General features: G+C 37.7%; 2 protein-coding genes across 2 annotated transcripts in view; one reads left to right on the plus strand and one right to left on the minus strand.

Moving 5' to 3' along the window:
- Window positions 1–18,547, plus strand: part of prph2lb (peripherin 2-like b) — a 50,105-nt gene extending 31,558 nt beyond the window's left edge. The window contains exons 2-5 of the mRNA XM_079831468.1: window positions 13,395–13,491; window positions 13,852–14,669; window positions 15,167–15,413; window positions 17,471–18,547. Of these exons, the coding sequence (XP_079687594.1) occupies window positions 14,092–14,669; window positions 15,167–15,413; window positions 17,471–17,725 (1,080 nt within the window). The 5' untranslated portion in view covers window positions 13,395–13,491; window positions 13,852–14,091 and the 3' untranslated portion in view covers window positions 17,726–18,547. The remainder of the gene's footprint in view (window positions 1–13,394; window positions 13,492–13,851; window positions 14,670–15,166; window positions 15,414–17,470) is intronic.
- On the minus strand, window positions 8,775–12,072 carry tmem179aa (transmembrane protein 179a-A). The gene is made up of 4 exons (XM_079830875.1): window positions 11,729–12,072; window positions 11,490–11,627; window positions 11,209–11,287; window positions 8,775–11,090 (listed from the first exon to the last, which is right to left on the minus strand). Exons 1-4 carry the CDS (start codon window positions 12,028–12,030, stop codon window positions 10,911–10,913), a joined length of 699 nt encoding a protein of 232 aa, XP_079687001.1. The 5' UTR covers window positions 12,031–12,072; the 3' UTR covers window positions 8,775–10,910.
- Window positions 18,548–19,538: the final 991 nt, after the last annotated feature.

Raw genomic sequence — 19,538 nt, forward strand, 5'->3', positions numbered from 1 at the left:
ATATGTATATATACATAGCCCACTCCCCTCGTTCCTCGACAGTTTTCAGCATCCCTCCACCACCCCGTATACACTCGCCTGGTTACTATCCAAACCAGAGATACGGGGGGCCAAAATACCGAGCTCGGAGCCATCTCCTCGGACAGCACGCCAACTACGCATACTACTTTATCTGATTATGTCTAGTCCCTTCCTGTTACGTTGGCACCGCATATAATGTTAGTTTCAGAAAGCTCGGGGCTTCTTCTTCTGCTGCTGCTGCTTCACTTTTTCCTCTCTTTGTATTCTGCAAATATATTTGTCTTTTGGGCCTTTCTTTCTATACTCTGATCTTCACAAACGTCATCAATGTTTTAGACACAATATAGCCTACTTATATGTTTCTATTTTATCTTGAAACTACTACTATTTTTAATATTTAACTGATTTATTGGTTTTCTCTATAATAATTTTACATTTTAATAAAAGTTGTTATTCCTTATACAAATTTAACCTTTGACAATAATTGCTTTTCTACCTGCATATCACTGCATCAATTATGGACTGTCAGGGGGAAAAAAACTTTGGTTTAACGCAAGCTCTAAGCTCTAGTTAAAGCGTAAAACAAAACAAACTTACCGCAAACATTTCAAATAAGATAATATGAAATTAGGCCAAGGACTACTTGGTAAAAATGATCAAGCTGTCCAGTCCTGTTTGTAACAAAAATAAGAAAGAGTATAAAAGTTTCATTTTGAATTAGGTTTATTATTTCCAAATAAAATACGAAACATTACATGTAAAGAGAGAGAGAGAGAGAGAGAGAGAGAGAGAGAGCTAGGCACACAGCGCATGTCATCACAGTGAATTCAACAAACCTGATTTTAACAAAGTAACAGAGCCGACTCAACGGTGAAATTTTCCTTCGTCTGATCAAGTGGTCCTGAACATTTCACAATTTTCAAAAGAACTGTTGAACTGTTGAGAACCACTCGGCCAAAGAGGAAGCCACAGGTTACCGAAGAACGCCAGTGTAGAGTGAACGCCATAGATCCGGGATCTTCGAAACCTGCTATGAAAAACAAACATTTGAAACCAAGATGCTTCGTTTTTAAGAGATGTTTTTCGCACAGACGAACTGCACATCTCTTACCGAACGCACGGTGCTTTTATAGAGAGCAAAAGGATGGGGTCTCTCACTCAAGGCGGCGTGGAATGATGATCCTGCCGGTTGGACTCGTCAGAGAGGTTCTTACCGTGCGTGGGTTAGTTCTCTCTAAACCTGCCTGCTAGACCGGTTATGAGCACACCTTTCCTTATGAGAAAACCCCACTTTTTGCAGTTTTCGAGTTTACTCAAACACCAATTCACTAATGTACTGATCTGCGTGTCTCCACTGTGCTTATTTCCTCATAAATAAATTATTTACTTAGTTCATTTAATGACGAATGATGAGTTTAAAAAAAATCATACATCGTACAGCCATGTCAAATGAGTTTTTCCAACCAGGAGTCGCTGGAGAAGAGATATAAACAACTACTGTTAATATATGCATATTATTGTATATGGCCTACTACACATATTAATGCATGTTAAAGCATTTGTTGATCTACGTTTATTCCATTAAAAATGAATTGATACTCAGTGCAAATCATAGCAAAACAGTAACAACTATGCATTGTTAATCCTTTTGACCTTTTATTAAAATAATTCACAAAAACCTAACCTTTCATTGGGGGTTTCATTATGAAATAAATGTTTTCTAATACACACTGGCCATAATCAATTAAACACTTTTATTCAATACTTTTTGCAACCTCCTTTTGCCAAAATCTTCTCCTATAATGCCTGAAGAGTTGGAGATCAGCGAGCACTATACAGAAAGTCCATGTTGATATACTCTACTTTTCAGTTTTCTGTAGGCTTCAGGTCAGGGGACTGGGACTGGTCATGGCAGACCCTTAATATTGTGCTCAGTGCCATTTTTGTGATGATTGTGATGTTTGTTTTGGATCCAACCACTGCCCATCATAAGATTTCTAGTAGTGGCTGTCAAATTTTTCTGACCCAAAGACTACATTTCTGCAATTCTCCAGCTGTGATCTTTGGAGAGTCTTTGGCCACTCAAACTATCCTAAGACAATATAGACACGCGTCCTCTTCCATGCAGATTCGTAACATTTCCAGTTTATTGGAACTTCTTAATTATTGCCCTGATGGTGGAAATGAGAATTTGGAATTGTCAATGCTTTAGCGATTTTCTTACAGCCACTTTCTATTTTGTGAAGCTCAACAATCTTTTGCTGCACATCAGATTCTTTGGTTTTATTCATTTTGATGGATTGTAAAACAAGCTTTGGAAGCTGTGGCTGGACAATTTCATGTTCCTAGTCATCCTGTGCTAAATAAAAAAAAAAGTACATATGAAGGGGAATATATTTCAGAGATATTTTATATATAGAGAAAGAGACATTTTAGAACTTCTAGGGGTACCAATAATTGTGGCCAACGTGTATTAGAGAAAAACATTTATTTCATAATGTGACATACACACACACACACACACACACACACACACACACACACACACACACACACACACACACACACACACACACACACACACACACACACACACACACACACACACACATTCATTAGTTTTAGTTTAATGGAAGGTTAGATTTTTGTGATTTTTTTAATAAACAATGCAGATTTATTTTCACAGCCTTCTTGCATATTTACCAACAGTGCCAACAATTCTGAATATTATTAAGAATTAAAATGTTTATATGTATATACATATATTTGAGGATGACTTTGGGATGACTGAGGTGCTATATAGCACCACTTCTTCACAGAACCTGTGAAGATATGGTGCTAAGATATGATTACGAGCCAAGTACCACTTTTAGTGCCATAAAGCACCATTTTTTAGAGTATATATATATATATATATATATATATATATATATATATATATATATATATATATATATATATATATATATATATATATATATATATATATATATATATATATATATATATATATATATAAAACTGGCTTATTTATTATATAAAAAAAACATGATGACTTATGATTGTTGCTTTAACAATGTGTTAGTTCACCCTCTTGCTTAACATTACTAGATGATTAAAAATTATGATTAAAATAGTATCTATTCATTTTGAGAGTATATTATGGTAGTGATAAATACATTTAAAACAGCATTGGAACACATTGCAATTTGCTATGGACAAATCCATATTGTGAATAAGAGAGAAAACATTCACTGAGGGCACAAACATTTTTTTGCCTATTAAGACACATGAATATACTTAAAATAACATTTGCCTTAATGTTTAAGACTAAAAGTTTAAAGCTGATGTCACTGTATTCTTTAAGAAAGGATTCACTCTAGATTCAAAAGACATATGAATGTCATTCTACAGGATATACTTGTAAAGATGTCATCATGAATACAAAGTCTAATCAGAGGCTGTTGTCGACACGGCAGACCTGTTCTTTGAGGTCACAGTGAAACTAGCCTAACTGCTAGCATTCCTCTGCGTTCACAAAAATAGATGTGATGGAGGGCATAAGAAGGCATTTTTAAATCATACTAAACATGTTTCAACAATATAAGTATAAATGAATTCACAATCTGAAATATTAATAAACAAGGAGTTCTATGAAGCTAATTGCAAAATTAGAATGATGACATCTTAAATATAAACCAAAGTCTTAGAAGAAATTCAACTATTAAAAAAAACAAAACATCTATAATCTATCAAATCTGAACCTAAAAACTTGCAAGCAACTGAAACTCACGGTGATGTCCCACTCTTAGAAAAAAGTTGGTTAGGGTTTTTGAATTTTAAAGACTTGAATTTCAAAAAGGTTCTATTGAAGGAGAAATGTCTTCAATTATTGCATACCACTTTCATGTTTGATGGGTTATTATAATATAGTGGAAAAAGTATGTTTACAAATGGTTTAATTCATAACATGATGATGGGACCCCTAAAACTTTCTATATTTGAAGCACCTGACAGAAACCTTTAAAGGGATAGTTCACCCAAAAATGAAAATTACCCCATACTCAAGTCATGGTGTATGACATTCTTCTTACAGACGAACACAATTGTAGTTATATTAAAAAAAAAGTGTCCTGGCTAATTCCAAGAATTATTTCATTTACGAAGAAAGCGCTTACGTCAAACGCTGCGCCAGTTACGCTGTTTTCGTAAGTCGAATACAGAGGGCAGTTTGGCGGAAGCTAGATATTTTACTTTATAAAGTTTTCAATATGGATATTTTCTTACAAAAACCCATCGATTCGCTTCAGAAAGGCTTTCATTAACCCCCCGGAGCCGTGTGGATTATTTTTATAATGGATGGATGCACTTTTTGGGGTTTCAAATTTTGGGCTGCCATTCACTGCCAAAAAGCCTGGAAGAGCCAGGATATTGTTTTAATATAACTCCGATTGTATTCATCTGAAAGAAGAATGTCATATACACCTTGGCTTAAGGGCGAGTAAATCATGGGGTAATTTTCATTTTTGGGTGAACTATCCCTTTAAGATTCTATATAGAACCTTTTTTTCAAAGAGCATGTTTTGGCTAAACTTGCTTGTGCAGTAGAGCTAGTTCCGGTGGTAGCATCAGATCACATTTCTTTGTTTGCTTGTTTTTTGAAAGCTCAGAGGAGAGAGGTGTTTGCATGCCAAGTATTTAAATGTATGTAGGCCTAATGTGTGATATCTTCTATAAGATAAGATTAACCCTCGTAATAAAAATAGTTCAATGAAACGTGTCCCCATAGCCGTAGCCCACCATTGGAGTGTCCTGACAGACCCAGGTCAGCCTGGGCATTTCCAAGCATTGATTTTGTTTAGAACAGGCAATTGAATGCTAGAAATTGCAGGATACAATCACAAAATAGAAAACATTCTTATAGGTTTCTTGGGCTGCTAAGCAACCATATAATATCAGGAAACAGCAAACTGGCAAAATCTGATCTCAGATGACACAAATGCTATATCTATGAAGTCATCATTAGGCCAGTAGAGAAATGGGAGTGAGATAAGTGGAATGCTGTCTGTACTGAACTGAACAATCGCTCGTCCGCATTCTTCTTCCTTTAGAGGATCTGTGACATTTTTAGCCTCTGTGTCAGATCTGTATCAAAACTGCTCTTTCATGTCTAAACTAAAGGTCCAGTTTGTTATTGACAACCCATATTCTTTGAAAACTGTCAACCTTACATAATCATTGTTGCAAGTTTGATATCAGAGCTTGTAGGCTAAGGATAGGCAACAAAAAAGTAATGTGCTCTGCTTTCTTTATAAAGTTTTTACTTGTTTTGTTATATGATTTATTTTATTTGAAAACTGCACATGTACACAATGCATTACCATTCTGTACAATTTTACTGAATCATCAGGATTGTTTAAGAGTATAACTGAGAGTTCATGTTAGAAAATGGTTGAAAGGTTCTGTGAAGTTTTTTAACATTTTATAAAAAGAGAACCATTGTGAAATTTTAAAGTCACATCCGTTGTTATAAGGTTGTACAGAATAACTAAAACGTAGTTAATATTAAAATGCTATGCAATTTTGTCCACAGTTAATTTAGACATCACAACATTTATAATGTACAGAATGAAAATTAGATATTCATTTTGATATTTGCTAAATAGTACATTTAAATGATTGCTGCTTTTAAAGACTTTTAAGTTAGCGTTAGATGAGGCGAAAGGTAATCTAATAATCTATGGATAATATCAATTCTCAACCTTTTTGACTCGAAGGCCCCACATTGTCCAACACAATATTTATATTTCCTTCGTATTTCTGCTGTAATTATATGACAAAGCTGCATGTTTAACAAGCTTGTTATTTACAGAAACTGGGAGTGTTGATACATTAATTAACTAAAATTCATTACATGATTCCAGGAATTTCAAGAACTGTATGTTCAAAAGAAAAAAATGACTGAGGTGGGGGAAAAATATGTTTTGTTAACATCTTGATAGGTTTTTCAGCTTTTCAATTAAGTTAGATTATTTTAATATGTTAAAAAATAATATTTTTATTAATTGTATTCACAGTAATATATTAATTTAAATCATTTAAGTCATCCTCTGCCCCCCTAGGAAGTTTGCGTATTACGTGTTCAGAGGTACATAGTGTTTCTTTACAGCATCATTTTCGCGGATCTGTGTGAACAAGGATCTGTACACGAAAAAAACATTTCCATCTTTAGTACATTGTTGTTGTGTAAATATAGGCCAACTCTAAATAGTGTCCAAGATCGGATAAGTCGACCAATAGGGTTGAAAATCGAAATTTTAAAGGTGAACTAAGTCATGCCACTGATGGATAGGCTATGAATCATATGGTTTAAAAAAAGTAGTCCTGTTAGGATACGTTTTCAAGTTTGGTGTAAGGTGCTTGTTACTTAGGCTACTGTAAGACCTGAATAAGAATATTGTCACTTGGATTTATAGTTATATGACATTTTAGAACAATTTGTGGTACGTTTACTCGACGACAACGGAAGACTAAAAAAAAGTACTTTTCCGTTTTTCACAGACAATTTTACAGACAATATTGAACAACGTTTTCAAAACGATCCCCGTTCACATGGATCTGCATAAATTATGAAAAGCGCTTTATTATGCCAGGCCAGTTTACAAATTAGCCACAAATGAGCGTTTTTGTAGTTTACATGGAGACAATAACAGTAGCATTTTCAACAACGTGCACATTGGGTACGTTTACACTACAACAATGCACAGATGACAACGGTATCAAAATGATCCCGTTGACACGGATCCACGAAAACGACTAAAAACACTGTAGCCTATTATGCATGCCAGGTCAGTAGCTGGCGATGTCACTTTGTACAGAAAGACACGCATTCTTATTAAAAGCACATGCGCATGACTACAGACTAAACACGTAATGCAAATGTGTATGCCGCCACCGGCTTACCGCTTTCACAGATTTATGTTTTTGTAGTTCACACAGCGACGATAACTGGATTGTTTCCAAAAACTTGCACTTTGAAACACATTTTAAAATGTTTGCATTTTCAAGCCCCAAAAATGCCATTGTTGTGTCAAATGAATGGCCAAAAAACATAAAAGATTTTTTTTTTTTTAGAAGATTATTCTAAATCATTTAGGTGTCTGTTAAATGAATAAGGCCTGATTTCACAGACAGGGCTTAAATTAAACCAGGACTAAGCCTAGTTCAATTAGGGCATTTAAGTTTATTTTATAAACATGCCTTAGAAAAAAACATTACTGGTGAGCATCTTGAGACAAAACAATGGCAGTGACATTTTTAAGATATGTCAGTGCAAGCTGCTTTCAGTTAAAACAGCTCAAACATGCATTTTTTGCTCTGTGACTAGCTTAAACCTTGTCTCTGAAACCGGGGGTAAATGTAAGGGTGCTTTCACACTTGGTTCGATTGCCTGGACCGAACCCGAGTTCGATTGCTCCCCCCTCCCCCTGCCCCCGCTGGACTGTGTTCATATTATATTATTTGGATCCGAACCGGGGTGCGTTTGCGTCATCAAAGCAGCAGCTGTTTACCCGGTTGCTTAGTAACGACAGCGAGCGTGAAGGCGGCAAAATGCATAGCGTTGCTCACCTCACTTTTATATTTTTGTTTTTTAACCGTTGGTTTTGTTTCTAAAGCTTCAGTACGTAATGGCACTTGCGTCCATTTGCCGCAAATGTACTGCAATGCTCTAAAGAATGCTGAAGACGAGTAGAAATGAGGTTTACAGCTCTCTGCTTGCAGTATGTCAGTCACGCTCGTCAGGAAAATGAGTGAAACACACACAAACACACATTTTTATCAAATCATACGTCATTAATAGCGGTTCACTTCCGCGATTTAGTATGATTGCGTTCACGTCAGCAGCGAACCGTGCCGGAATTCACATGAACCGAACCCCAGACCACCCTTTTTAAGCGGACTCTGGTACGGTTCGCGGGTGCGCACCCGAGTTCGGAAGACCGTGTTCACATCATCCAAACGTAGCGAACGCTGACGTCAATCGAACCCGGGTGCGCACCAAAACTGCTAGTGTGAAAGCACCCTAAGTTTAATATAAAGAAGTTTTCGAGATATGTCAATAGGGCTGTTTTGAATAAGCAACATAGGGCCAACATAGTGCTCGCTGCAGTTTAATGACATCCAGCTCCACCTCTCCGGATGTCTCTAATGGGTGGACGGATAGAGTTATGGGTAGGGTTAGGGTGTGGATGGATATTCTAGCTCCACCTATTAGGCCCAAATTACGTTCTGAGTGGGGGAGCTGGACATCAAACTCCACCCCTGGCTCTGCGGTCTCAAAATGTCCGTAACTTTAGCAGTTTTATTTTTCAGCCACTTGGTGGAGATAGAGACAATGAAACTGCAAATCCACATGGTGTGATGATTGGTGGGTTGCACTAGCACATGCATAGACGCCAGTACAGCTTTACATAATAAATATGAAAATCAAATAAATAAATGGTATTGGTAATGGTATGTTTGAGCAGAAAACCGGTAGGCTACCTAATAATCAGCAAGGATAAAATTCCAGTTGCATTTCAAAACAGTAGCCACAATACATTTTAGAGTTTACAAGTTATAATATAAGGGACCAGCAATAATAAGGGAAAAACTATCAAACGTTGTCAATCTAGTGTGTGTTGGCCAAAAGCAAAAGACTATAAAAGTGAGGATAAACTCTGGTCCTATAGGTAAGAGAATAAAGCCAGCATAAAGAGCCATAATTTAATTTTATTTCAGATTATATTCCCATGTACAGTAAAAGCAGTACAGTTTCTATTTAAAGTCGACTTTACATTCCACAATTGAGTGAACTTTTAAAGCGAAGACATCAGCTCAAAGAGAGGATCTTCTTTTATGCTTTACTGAGTCTCCTAATGCACAGTTGCCTTCTCAAGAGAATGAGATACCTCACTGGCAGTCTTCATATGTCCTATACTGTAAAAATAAGACTGAATATGAACATGTGATAATTCCATGAACAGTTTGAAGAGAAATGGAAACAATTTAAAGGAGTTCACTTTAAAAATGAAAATTACCCCATAATTTACTCAAGCCATTCTGATAAACACAATTTGAGTTGTATTAATAAATATCCTGACATGTCCAGGCTTTATAATGGCAGTGACGGAGCCCATTGAGTTTAAAGCTCAAAAAACCACATCCATAATATCCTTATAAAGTAAAATATCTAGCTTCGGTTACGTGCTAGCCCTCTTTTAGTCTAGGGGTACTAAGAGCAGGAACTTCTTGTCTCCAGCCCCAGTAACACACATCCAAAACAAATGAGCTTAAGAAAAGTATTTATTGAATCAAAAGAGAAATATAAAAGGAAACAAACTTTAGGAGGGGGCTAAGGCAAAAAAAAAAATTGTGTTTCTAACTCAGTTTTAACCATAACTTACCTAAACATAAAACAAAAAGAGGAAATAAACAACAAATCGACTTCCCTTTCTCCCAGACTACACATAACCAGGAGAAAAGCAGTTTCAAACAAAAATGGCACCCACCTCCCTACCAGTTTCCTTAAAAGAAAATATTAGTCTTAAACTACAGTCACACCAATGGTTAGCAGGTATCAACAACAGCACAGAATGAAGCTATCTGGAGCAAGTGAAAAGCGGTCCATGTGTCACGTTAGCATCTACAACTCTCTCTCTCACTCTCAGCTTGCTGTGAGATGGTGCTGCCTTTATATGCTGGCTTTCCCCTGGCTGCAGCCAATCAGTGGAACTGAGGTTAATGGGCAGCAAATCAGCAACAGGTGATCCCAATCACCTCCATGAGCATGGTAGCAGCAGACATGGGGGAAAAAAACCCACCGGCGGACCACCTTCAACTTACCGAAAAAGCGCAACTGGCGCGACGTATCACTAGAATGTAGCGTAAGTGTTTTGAACTGCGAGAGGCGTTAGGATCAATACGGAAGGCGGTCCGCCGGAAGCTAGATATTTTACTTTATAACGTTTTAAATATGGATATTTTTCTTTAAAAAACCCATCAATAGACCCTTTTCACATTTCCGGGTTTCTCAGAGCGGAAGTCGTCATAGTTGGGTTAAATATTATAGCTGTGAATGAGAGAATACATTAAATATTTTTCTGTGTGCCCATTTGCTCACATAGCAAAAGAAAAACGCCACAGTTGTGATTTCACAACTTTCAAAAAGAGGGAAAAAATAGAGTGAGATTGATAACGGCAGTGAAAAGAGAGAAATATGATAATTTTTACCATCACTCCCATAGCCGCTATTACTAAACACCCTCACAGCAGCGGTAACTTTTTCATTGTAATTTGATGCAAAAGTAATAAAATACAAAGTATTAGTGTTATAAATGTACATATATTTAAAAAAAAAAATGAAAATACAAAAAACGCTGCAGGATTTACGATATTGATGACCGTTAAAACGTATCATCACAGTCTGTGAAAAGGGTCTATTCGCTTCAGAAGGCCTTTATCTGGAGTACGTTTATGATAGATGGATGCACTTTTTTGAGCTTCAAACTCAATGGACCCTATCACTGCCATTATAAAGCTTGGAAGCTTATAAAGCTCAGGATATTTATCACAAAGAAGAAAGTCATATACACCTTTGGCATGAGGGTGAGTAAATCACGAGGTCATTTTCATTTTAAAGTGAACTACCCCTTTAACTCTGGAATCAGCCTTGTGTTCCATGAACATTTATTTAAACATGAACATAGTTTGTATAGAATCTAATAACTAAGACTCGTTTCTAATGTTTGATAGAGGTTTTATAAAAAAATATGTTTATCTTGAGGGCTTAATTCTGCTCTCAGGAACTAGCTCATGCAGTGCAAATGGACTATGTGAGATATGTTTGTTTAAATCATGGCGTTCCTGTTGTACATATAAGAACTCCTCTGTAAAGGATGACCTAGCAGAAGCTCCTTCTCTTGAACTAGACTGTCTAGCAGCTCCTGCTGTCGGTGATTATGGTAAACCTTCAGGAAGGCTAGCACTGTTAGACCCAGCCAGCATAACCAGGCCGACCACAGGCCAAACTGTGGAAAAAAGAACATATTTACAAATTAATATCACATGTTATGGATATTTTGAACTATACAATCCCAGCTTGTGAATGTATATTTTATGCTAGGCTACTTGTGGATGAATGTTTACCTGTGCAATGGCAAACTGGTCATAGAAGGAGGAGTTGTCAACACCAAGCTCTAAATCTGTGTCTTGCAGATCCTCACAACTGCCAAAGAGAAAGGAACCAAATTTAAAGCAGAAGTAATATAAAAAGTGACTATATTTTGGCAATATGCACATTGTAGTACTTAATATCAGTATGGTGTTGTATGTATCAGTATGATGCAGTCAGTCATGCAGTGCAGCACTTCTGCTAGTGTGATTTGTCTTAATTATAACTCATTTAAAAATGGTTAAGACTCGTCTACCTGCTCGGCATGGCCCCATTTTCAGTGATAGCATCACACCATCCACTGAAGCCAACACTGGAGATGGTACCGGCCACAAACACTATAAAAACCACCAAGAGGGACAGGAGAAGATTCAAGAAGGCATGAAAAAGAGAGCTGCAAAGAGATGTAAGGGCAGAAAAGAACATCATTTACTGTTTGAAACGTTCGGGTGATTTAATAATCAATATGATGTGAGTACAGAAGCGGTTGCCTACTCGTCGTGGCCTTTGCAGAGGAAGAAAAAGGTCCGCCACGCCTGTACAGCAGAGAGGATGAGAGACACGATGCCCACGAAAGTGATGAAGCGGCAGGACGACTCTGGTCCCCATTCTTCAACTATAAAGCGCTGTTTCCCCATCGTCATGTTCTCATTTTGCCACATTCCCTCAGTAAACAGCAGGCATTTGCCCTGGAAGTCATCTCCGTTTTCAGAGAGCGGCACAACGGCAATAAAGCCGAAAAGAAATGCTAAAAAATAAAGGATGCACTGGCCAAAGAGAAAATTATCGACGGCCATCGTTCCGGCGACTGCATTCTGCTATTGCGCATGACGGTGAATGTTGAACTATGCCGGCATCATGCTATTGGACGACTAAAATGTCACCACTGCATGCATTGCACCTGATTGAGGATTTTGTTATTTTTGATTGCAGCGTTCTCATAGTTGCCTAAACTATTTAAAATATTAAGTGTTAACAAACATTGTTTAGATATGAAAAATTACGAATGCGGCTGTCAATGACTATGAATCATTGATTATGTCAAAGATTAAATCTGAATAAGGAATAACACGTTTATTAAGTAAAAAATAAGTAAAATATGTAAAACTATGAGACAAACAAATTAATCAAGTAAATAATAATTTATAATAAAATCCAAAGTATTGTAGCCTATAACAGATGAAGATTGTGAAGATCAGAGTATAGAAAAAGAAGGGCAAAAGCAGTAAGATATTTACAGAATGAAAGGAGAGAGAAGTAGAAGTGACCAGCAAACATCCTCTTAAACTTATGTTTTGGTCTAATAAGGAAAGGTCAAAAAGTCTTATCCATTGTGTCATAATAGATATAGCCGGTGTTGTTTTGACACCTTTAAGACCTTTAAGAAAATACTGCAGATCTTGCATTATTATTCATATATTAAGATATATAAATGATTAAAGAAATCAATAACATGTAAAATAATAATAATATAGGCTATAAGGAATAAGTAATAAAATAAATAATATGAATAAAGACATTATCATAAACATTGACCATTTTGGATACACCACTGCAAAATGAAAAAAAATGTGTAATATTCCATGTTCAGGTTCAGCATTGGACATCGACTGCGTTCTTTTTTACTTGAATTTATTGTATAAAAAGGAAATCTGACATTTATTTTACACATTTTATAGACATTCAGGGGGAAATGGGATCAGATTCATATAGGCTAGATGTGTTTTAGCATCATTCTTACGCGTTTTAACTTTTTTTTATTTAATTTTTTTTTCTCTAAGTTGACCAATGCAAATCTTCTACATATCCATTGCTGTATATGTCAAAAACAAATTTGTCCGACAAATACCAGTTTGGAAATATGTAAACATATAGTATGATGTCTAGAATCTAAATATTTTAAATATTTTAGGGAGTAATTGTCCTTGAACTGACCTGTTTTGGGTTGGTGGGGGTTATTTCATAGATAATAAATAGGCCTACATATATTATTATTTATTTTTGAAAGCATGGGGTGTGGAAGCACTGATGTTATTCACTTGGGATTGGTTCAGATGGCTTGGAGGTGTTCTGTTAAATCCTAGGGATAAATGGATTAGGTGGAGGTCAAAGTGAGTCTGGACGGAAGTCATTCTAAACACGCTTCTCACCTCTTCTGTAGTCCCTTACCAGAAATATGCAAAAAGGGAATATGACAGCACCTACAATCAAGATCCATGGATTACAACCCCATATGCGACAATGTGAGATCTGAGCAGGTAGGTAATGTTGTATTAAGAGGGGTGGGGATATGGAAATACAACTCTGAAAGACAGTAAAGTATAATAGCACCTATAATAATAGCTAATGTTCTTGTGCAACAGCTAATGAATGATCTATCTATACAAATTGAGAAGAAAGTATATAAATTCATATTCATTTTCAGTATGCAATTTCTAAACCTACTGAACTACAATAAGCTTGCACCTTGCGTCCATTCAATAATCCTTTAGTAGTTATAAGAATGGTATCAGAATATTATTATTATTTAGTAATTTACAGATACTATAGGCATATTTAATAGCCATATGTAAACTGTCTGTGCATTAATTTTTTGTAAATGTTCATCTTGATTTCAGTTCCTGCACTATTATGCAGCTAAGGCCGTCACCCAGGAGTCTAAAAATACCTAATCTAAGCTGCTTATGTGGCCCTCTTGGCCTTCTCTCCCAGTTCACTTCCCTCCTCCTCCCCGCGGAACATGTTCCCTGTTCTCTCCCATTCACCCAGTACGTTATATCGATGTAAATAAAATGAGCTTCACACATGGACATAAAAATTTACTGCTGAGACGGTAAAAGTCACAATTTCCATTGACAATGGCAGTTTTAAAAGTGACATTTACGAAGACAAGCAGAGACAAACTGGCCCAGGTTTTATGGGTGCTGAATTGGGTGTCTGTGGTCACGGGAGTCACGCTCTTCAGCCTGGGCTTGTTCTTAAAGGTGGAGATCGAGAAGAGGCGGGAGCTTATGTCAAAAGAGATCGACTCAGTGCCTAACATGCTTATCTGTGTTGGCTTGACTGCCTGTGCGATCAACTTCCTGGGGGGCAAGATCTGCTATGACTGTGTGGACACCACCAAGTTCCTGCGATGGAAGCTGCTGATGCTGCCTTACATCATATGTACCTTTTTCTTCACGTTCTGCATCCTCTTGGGCGCCCTGATGTGCTATAGCATGCGCAAAGATCTGGAAGAGTCATTGTTTTTAGGCCTGCGTGAAGCCATGCGCTACTATAAGGACACGGACACACCGGGCCGCTGCTACATTAAGCGCACAGTGGACATGCTGCAGATACATTTTCAGTGCTGTGGCAATGGAGGGTATCGGGACTGGTTTCACATTCAGTGGATCAGTAACCGCTACCTGGATATGACCAATAGCGAAGTGGTGGAGTAAGTCAATTTTTACCCACAATGCTCTTTCATGTCAAGTGGTTAAAGGCATTGTTCACTCAACGAAATTTGTCATTATTTACTCACCTTCATGTCATTTCAGACCTGTATAACTAACTTTCTTCTGCAGAACACAAAATTGAAGAATGTTTTGACTGTTTTTGTCCCTAATAAAAGGCAGTGGGGTCCATTGGCCTCCATTGACTTCCGCTCAAATGAGACATTTTCCAATGTGTTCCACAGAAGAAATGGTCATACAGGTTTGGATTAACGCATGTGAGTAAATGATGACATACGTAATTTTTATTTTGGTTGAACTATCCCTTTAACATAGATGATGCAGAAGGTTAAAGTTGAAATAGGGTTGAGGGTTTTATGCATTTTAATGCACACTAATATTTCAGATCAATGCATCAACCTTTATCATCATAATGTTTTACTCTTATTCACCTGTGTATGCCTCCATACATTATTTACTGAACTCTTCTCTTCTTCAGGCGGCTGCGGAGTAACGTGGAAGGGAAGTATCTGATCAACGGTGTTCCGTTCAGCTGCTGTGGTCTGCATTCTCTTCGGCCCTGCATCCAGCATCAAATCACCAACAACTCAGCGCACTATAATTACGACTACCAGAAGGAGGAGCTGAACCTGAACCGAAGGGGTTGCAGACAGGCTCTGCTGGAGCACTACACACAGATAATGCAGTCCATTGGCTTAATCGTTCTCATCATCTGGCTTTTTGAGGTGTGTGATATTAATCTGACTACATTAAAATACACACACTACTGTTATTACTGTATTTTGATAAAATGAGCATAAGAGACTTCTTTCAAATGTAAAAATATCTTAATTATTCCAAACTTTTGACCGGTAGTTCATATATATATACACACTCACACACACACACACACACACACACACACACCGATGAGTGAAACCATTATGACCACTTGCTTAAAGGAACACTCCACTATTTTTGAAAATAGGCTCATTTTCCAACTCCCCTAGAGTTAAACAGTTGAGTTTTACCGTTTTCGAATCCATTCAGCCGATCTCTGGGTCTGGCAGTAGCACGTTTAGCATAGCTTAGCATAGATCATTGAATCTGATTAGACCGTTAGCATCTCGCTCTAAAATGACCAAAGACTTTCAATATTTTTCCTATTTAAAACTTGACTTCTGTAGTTACATCGTGTACTAAGACCGACGGAAAATTAAAAGTTGCGATTTTCTAGGCTGATATGGCTAGGAACTAAACTCTCATTCCTGCGTAATAATCAAGGAACTTTGCTGCCGTACCATGGGTGCAGCGGCGCAATGATATAGGCTGAATGAAAGTGAAAATAGGCTAACTTCCGTCAACATAACCAACATGACTACCTGCTTGCACATGGAGCGTGCTGGGGACTATTTTCAGGCGCTTTGGTCATTTTAGAGCAAGATGTTAACGGTCTAATCAGATCTATTTTCAAAAAAAGTGGAGTGTTCCTTTAATAAGCTGTTGGTCCTTCACATGCTGCCAAAACACTGCAGACCCACCGAAGGTGTGCAGTGGTATCAGGCACCAAGACGTTAGCAGCAGATCTGTCAAGTCTTGCAGGTTGTGAGGTGGAGCCGCCGTGGATCTAACTTGTTGGTGTGGCAGACTGCATTATCCTGCTGAAAAAAGCTAATTCCACCAGGGAACACTATTGTCATGAACGGGTGTACCTGGTCTGCTACAATGTTTAAGTAGGTGGAATGTGCCACATTGTGTCCACATGAATGGCCGGAAGCATTACACTCCCTCCACCAGCTTGTTGTCGTCCCACAATGCACCATGGTGCCCTCACTTCCCCAGGTAAACGGGGCATATGTACACGGCCATCCACGTGAAAAGGGGACTCGTCGGACCAGGTGAACTTCTTCCACTGCTCCAAGGTCCAGTTCCAATGCTTTAGGCACGTGTAAGGATTTGAGCGAATTGAACAAGGGCTAAATTGTGATGGCTAGACAACTGGGTCAGAGCATCTCCAAAGCTGCAGATCTTGTGGAGTGTTCCCGGTCTGCAGTGGTCAGTATCTATCAAAAGTGGGGAACCGAAGGCTGGCCCGTGTGGTCTAATCAAACAGACCAGTCAGGTTGCCCATGCCCAAGTTCCCTGTCCACCACCGAAAGCGCCAACAGTGGGCATGTGAGCATTAGAACTGGACCACAGAGCAATGGATGAATCGCGTTTTCTTTAACATCACGTGGATGCGTGTGCGTTGCTTACCTGGGGAACACATGGCACCAGAATGCACTATGGGAAGAAGGCAAGCCGGCGGAGGCAGTGTGATGCTTTGGCCAATGTTCTGCTGGGAAACCTTGGGTGTTGCCATCCATGTGGATGTTACTTTGACACGTACCACCTACCTAAGCATTGTTGCAGACCATGTACACCCATTAATGGAAACAGTATTCCCTGGTGGCAGTGTCCTCTTTCAGCAGGATAATGCGCCCTGCCACAAAGCAAAAATGGTTCAGGAATGGTTTGAGGAGCACAACAAAGAGTTTGAGGTGTTGACTTGGCCTCCAAATTCCCCAGATCTCAATCCAATCGAGCATCTGTGGGATGTGCTGAACAAACAAGTCAGATCCATGGAGGCCCCAGCTCACAACTTACAGTACTTAAAAGATATGCTGCTAACATCTTGGTGCCAGACACCACAGCACACCTTCAGGGGTCTTTCAGTGGAGTCCATGTCTTGATGGGTTTTTTCAATACGGGTTGGTCATGGTCAGCCTTCTCATTTTCTTAAATCTTTTCCTACTTCCTCTAGGTGTCTGTGCTGACAGGAGTGCGTTATCTTCAGACAGCCATGGAGAATTTGCTGCGGTTAGGGGACCCTGACTCTGAGTCTGATGGTTGGCTTCTGGAGAACAGCATTGCAGACACTGCACGTTATAACTTCAACATCATTAAGAACCTGGGCAAGTGCTACCAGGTAGATGATGATCCCAACATAGATGTACCAAGCACCAGCCAACAAGCACAAGACAACGTGCCCATTATGCAAATCCCTGTCGCCAGGTAGTATAAGAGACATTGGACATTGAGACTTACCCAGCCATTCAACAATGGCAGCCTTGGAGAGGCAGACCAAGCTCTGCATTGCAGCCTTTGACTCTTTACTTGATTCGCACAAAGAGGAAAAAATGTGAACAATGAACTGGAACAGTAAAACATCATGATCTCAGTTAAAAGGCACTTCATTGCAATGTAATCCTTGTGCCATACAAAAGGAAAAGAGTATGAAATGTAAAATGCAATAAGATGCTGGGGAACAGGATTGATTTGTATCAACTCAAAAGCCAATTAGTCTCAATAATCAATCACTTTATGTAAAATCTAATTTGCATTAGCAATTTTAAAAGGGGGATAATTCCTGTGACTGATGATTTACAAAGTAAATTGGGATTAATATGTTGGTAACACTGGTAAACATGGCTGTAAACAAAGATGGTAATGGAAGACAAGCTTCCCTGTGCCTCTACCCTGTAATGAAGATTATTTTGTCCATCCTAATATCATTTTAATGATAATAACAATTCAAGTTAATCTGAAAAGGGTTCAATTATAGGCCTTTGTTCCATTACTAAGGAGGTATTACCATCCATAAAGTATAAAATGCCTTTTGGGATCCAACAAGGATCTTTTTTTATCTTTCGCTCACTTACTTTGTTTCATTGTAGGTCTACTCAGTTTTAGAACTAGTCAATCATTCACACATTGGAGACTTACTGGGCCTGGGTCAATGGGGCTGATTTGTGTTTTCTTTTTGCATTACTGCAGCACTGATATTTTATAAGTCTCACTGTTTTGCTATGTATTAAACCCATGGTGTGTTCATTCTTATAATTGTGACTTTATTTCTTATATTTGGTGTGTTGATTCAAAGCAAATAACATTTTTAACAGCTATCTTGCATATGCAGCAGCAGACATATAAGTTAAAGCCATATGACAAGTTAAAGCCATAATTTTAAAATAAAGTTTTAATGATAAGAAATTAAGTTAAAATTGTTATTTTAATAGCATTTTAACATAATTTAGGCTAAAGTTGCTAGGTTGTTTACTCTTTGATAAAACAATGTGTGGGGTGACAAAAGGGTGCCTTTAATAAGGCTGGAAACCCAGGGCCTTGAAGGACCATCATTTGACCTGGCATCTTCAATATGTAACTTGAGCTTTGCAGAGGTAAGTAAGTATTTTTACTCTGCTTAAGTACATTTTTCAAGTGTCTGTACTTCATCAGTGTTTTTCTTTTTCTTTTACTTCACAACATTCCAAAGCATAATATTGTACTTCTTACTGCACAATGTTTCGTATTGAATATAATTGAATACCTAATTACATTAAAAATTATGTATTTTTTATACTTAAAAAAAATAAGTAAAACTAATAAATTTTTTTACTTGAATACAAGAAAGAAAGTAATTTTTTTATGTAATTAAGTAGGCTATTAAGGGTAAAAAATAAAAATAAAACTTATGAAATGTAGTAGAGTAAAAAGTATTGTGGAAAATGCATAACTTGAAAGAAAAACATACTTGAAAAATGTACTTGAGTAGAAAGTACCGCCTCTGGTCTGGAGCTTTGCCATTAGATATTTATTTTTCTGCTGTATTTGTCAGCATGTAGCCTATTAAAACACTTCCTATTTCAGATCAGAATACATTTGAGGGGAAAAATGTGACACTGCCTATCCGCTGCATTACAAATTTGCTCCTGTTATGGTTAGTAAGCCCTTCAAAGCAAGCCAAAGGATGCTTAACTCTCGGGCACTGCTCCCAACCAAATCCCCTGAAATAAAGAGATTGCACTGCATTTGTACGCACCAGATTAACA

The sequence above is a fragment of the Gobio gobio genome (genome assembly GCF_949357685.1).
Source record: "Gobio gobio genome assembly, chromosome: 12".
Taxonomy (NCBI): domain Eukaryota; kingdom Metazoa; phylum Chordata; class Actinopteri; order Cypriniformes; family Gobionidae; genus Gobio; species Gobio gobio.

What these genes read in the sequence shown, in the direction of transcription:
- tmem179aa (XM_079830875.1), bottom strand. Translation starts at nt 12,030, where the DNA reads ATGGCCGTCGATAATTTTCTCTTTGGCCAGTGCATCCTTTATTTTTTA. An exon ending in AATGGGGCCATGCCGAGCAG is followed by an intron (nt 11,288 to 11,489) that starts GTAGACGAGTCT and finishes TCTCTTTGGCAG; the next exon opens with TTGTGAGGATCTGCAAGACA. An exon ending in ACCAGTTTGCCATTGCACAG is followed by an intron (nt 11,091 to 11,208) that starts GTAAACATTCAT and finishes TTTTTTCCACAG; the next exon opens with TTTGGCCTGTGGTCGGCCTG.